We start from the raw sequence: 2,500 nt of genomic DNA, 5'->3' as shown, positions 1-2,500 counted from the left end.
CACACACACACAAACACACGCACACAGACACACACACAAAGGTAGTAAACAAAAACATAAAAATGTAAACAATGAATATGAAAACTAAACTGTCTACAAAGTGCAAGTCTCTCTCACGGGGTCTTTGAGGTCGGTCTTGGTGTTGTTGGTCACCTCCTCCACATAGTTGGCGGGGAAGAAGAGCTGGATTTTCCCGCCATAGTCTCCTTTCCACCTGTGGAGGGTAGAGCACACATTTCATTAGTTCACTATCTGAAATTTGAATTAATCATGTACAGTCAATCCGGAAAGTATTCACAGCTCTTCACTTTTTTCACATTTTATTATCTTACAGCCTTATTCCAAATGCTGCAAATGAATCTCTGTTGTCAAAATCCTCCACAAATTATTCCATTATGACTTGTGAAAAACAAGTTGTCTTGACAGTTTTGAAAATGTATAAAAATAAAAAACAAAGAAATCATATTTACAAAAGTATTCACAGTCTTTGCTTAATACTTTGTAGAACCACCTTTGCAGCAACTACATTCATTTTCTCATTTCGAAATGAAAAGGGATTAAAAGGGAGGTCATCGGTGTGTGTTTCAACCTTTCAGTACATTGAAATTGTACATTTTGAGTCTGCACCTGGCTAAAATAGATGGGTGTGAAATTTGAATGAAATCCTATGGAGAGTATCATGATCTGCTTCTGTAGTCACAGTGCATGTTGACATGCATGTTTCTTTAGGTGTAATTCAGATTTCCAATGTTGACGGCATCCATACATCGCCAAACCATGTCAGTCCCACAACCATGCTTGACGAGCCAGATGATGCCCTTTTTGTGTAAAACTCACTTGTTTACCACCACACATGCTTGATGCCATCTAAAGCAAATTTGTTTATCTTGGTCTCAAGAGAGATGAACAGACCAAGGATATCGATCACTGGAACCATGTCTGTGGTCTGATGAGACCAAGATAAACAAATTTGCTTTAGATGGTGTCAAGCATGTGTGGTGGTAAACAAGTGAGTTTTACCAAAAAAAGTGCATCATCTGGCTAGTCAAGCATGGTAGTGGGACTGACATCGTTTGGGGATGTATGAATAACATCAACATTGGAAATCTGAATTACATTAGTTCACTATCTGAAATTTGAATTAATCATATACGTATCTTCGTTCTCTGTGGCGGCTGTGGACCGATCATCAAAGTGCTTCACGGGCTCCGTGCGGACCACTGCACTGGAGAAGCTGAGATAGTTGGATCACGCGGCGTATTGCGCAAGATCTCTGGCCGTGGTGCTGAAGTGCTGCCACGGTCAAAAAATGTCTACGCAGCATTTTCGCGCTCGGGAGTACGAGGGCGCTAGCCACTGAGAGCTCGGGCAGTATTCGCGGCCGTAGATTATGTGCGAGGTCTGAGCGGACACCCCCTGGCTGATGGTGGTCAGAGAGCGATGGAGTATGGTTGACATTGTATTGATTTGTGAACTTTATACATAAGGTCAATTCTAACTGAACTCCACCAGAACGCGTCTATATGGCTCTGCTACAACACCATCATCAAGTTTGCAGATGATACCACTGTTATCGGTTTAATCACAAACAATGATGAAACAGCCTACAGAAAAGAAATAAACAACCTCATGGAGTGGTGTAGAGGAAACAACTTGTCTCTGAATGTGTCCAAGACAAAAGAATTAATAGTTGACTTCAGGAGGAAAGAAAACCAGTTTGAAACCATTAACATCAATGGTGAGACAGTGGAGAGGGTGAGAGACTTTAAATTCCTTGGCGTTACCATCTCAGAAGACCTCACCTGGGACAGTCACACACAGCGCATTGTAAAAAAAAGCCAGCAATGTCTGTACCACCTCAGACGATTGAGAAAGTTTGGGATGAGACCCAAGATCCTGAGGTCGTTTTACAGAGGCACCATTGAGAGCATTCTGACGGGGACCATTATTGCATGGTATGGGAACTGCTCTCAAGCCAACAAGAGAGCTCTTCAGAGGGTTGTGCGTACAGCTCAGAACATGTGCAGCTGTGACTTACCCTCCATACTGGAGCTATTCGAGGGAAGGAGCATCAGGAAGGCAAAAAAAATCCTGATCCTAGTCACCCCAACTATGAACTGTTTTCTACAAACCCCAACTCCATAGAAGTTGGGACACAAGGTAAATTGTGAATAATACAAAATGCTGTCATTTTCAAAACGTCTGATTCTTACATTAGATGTAGAATGGCACAAAGAAAACATATCAGCCATCAAAACTGATGAAAATTATTGTTTTAGGGGATATTCATCAATATGTAAAAACAACACGTCTCAAAACAGTTGGGACGGGGACAATAAAAGGCAACAAATGTCGAGGAAGACTAAAAACAAAACAAAAGACAACACTTAACAGTTAAATACATGAACCGATGACATGATTTTATATAAAAACAGTATTAATTCCTATCTTGGACATGATTTCACCAGCTTAAATGGTGGGTGTATTCCTTATCGTGTTT

At 41.0% G+C, this 2,500-nt stretch overlaps 1 protein-coding gene across 2 annotated transcripts in view; it reads right to left on the bottom strand.

The window, feature by feature from the left end:
• The window catches only part of plcg2 (phospholipase C, gamma 2), an 84,596-nt gene that overhangs the window by 18,507 nt on the left and 63,589 nt on the right, over positions 1–2,500 (bottom strand). For both annotated transcript variants that reach the window (XM_063197680.1, XM_063197681.1), the window contains one exon: positions 118–214. In XM_063197680.1, coding sequence (XP_063053750.1) covers positions 118–214 — 97 coding nt within the window. The remainder of the gene's footprint in view (positions 1–117; positions 215–2,500) is intronic.

This window comes from Engraulis encrasicolus, chromosome 4, assembly GCF_034702125.1.
Source record: "Engraulis encrasicolus isolate BLACKSEA-1 chromosome 4, IST_EnEncr_1.0, whole genome shotgun sequence".
NCBI classification, from domain to species: Eukaryota; Metazoa; Chordata; class Actinopteri; order Clupeiformes; family Engraulidae; genus Engraulis; species Engraulis encrasicolus.
The sequence above is the reverse complement of the archived record's forward strand: the minus strand, read 5'-3'. Positions and strand labels throughout refer to the sequence as shown.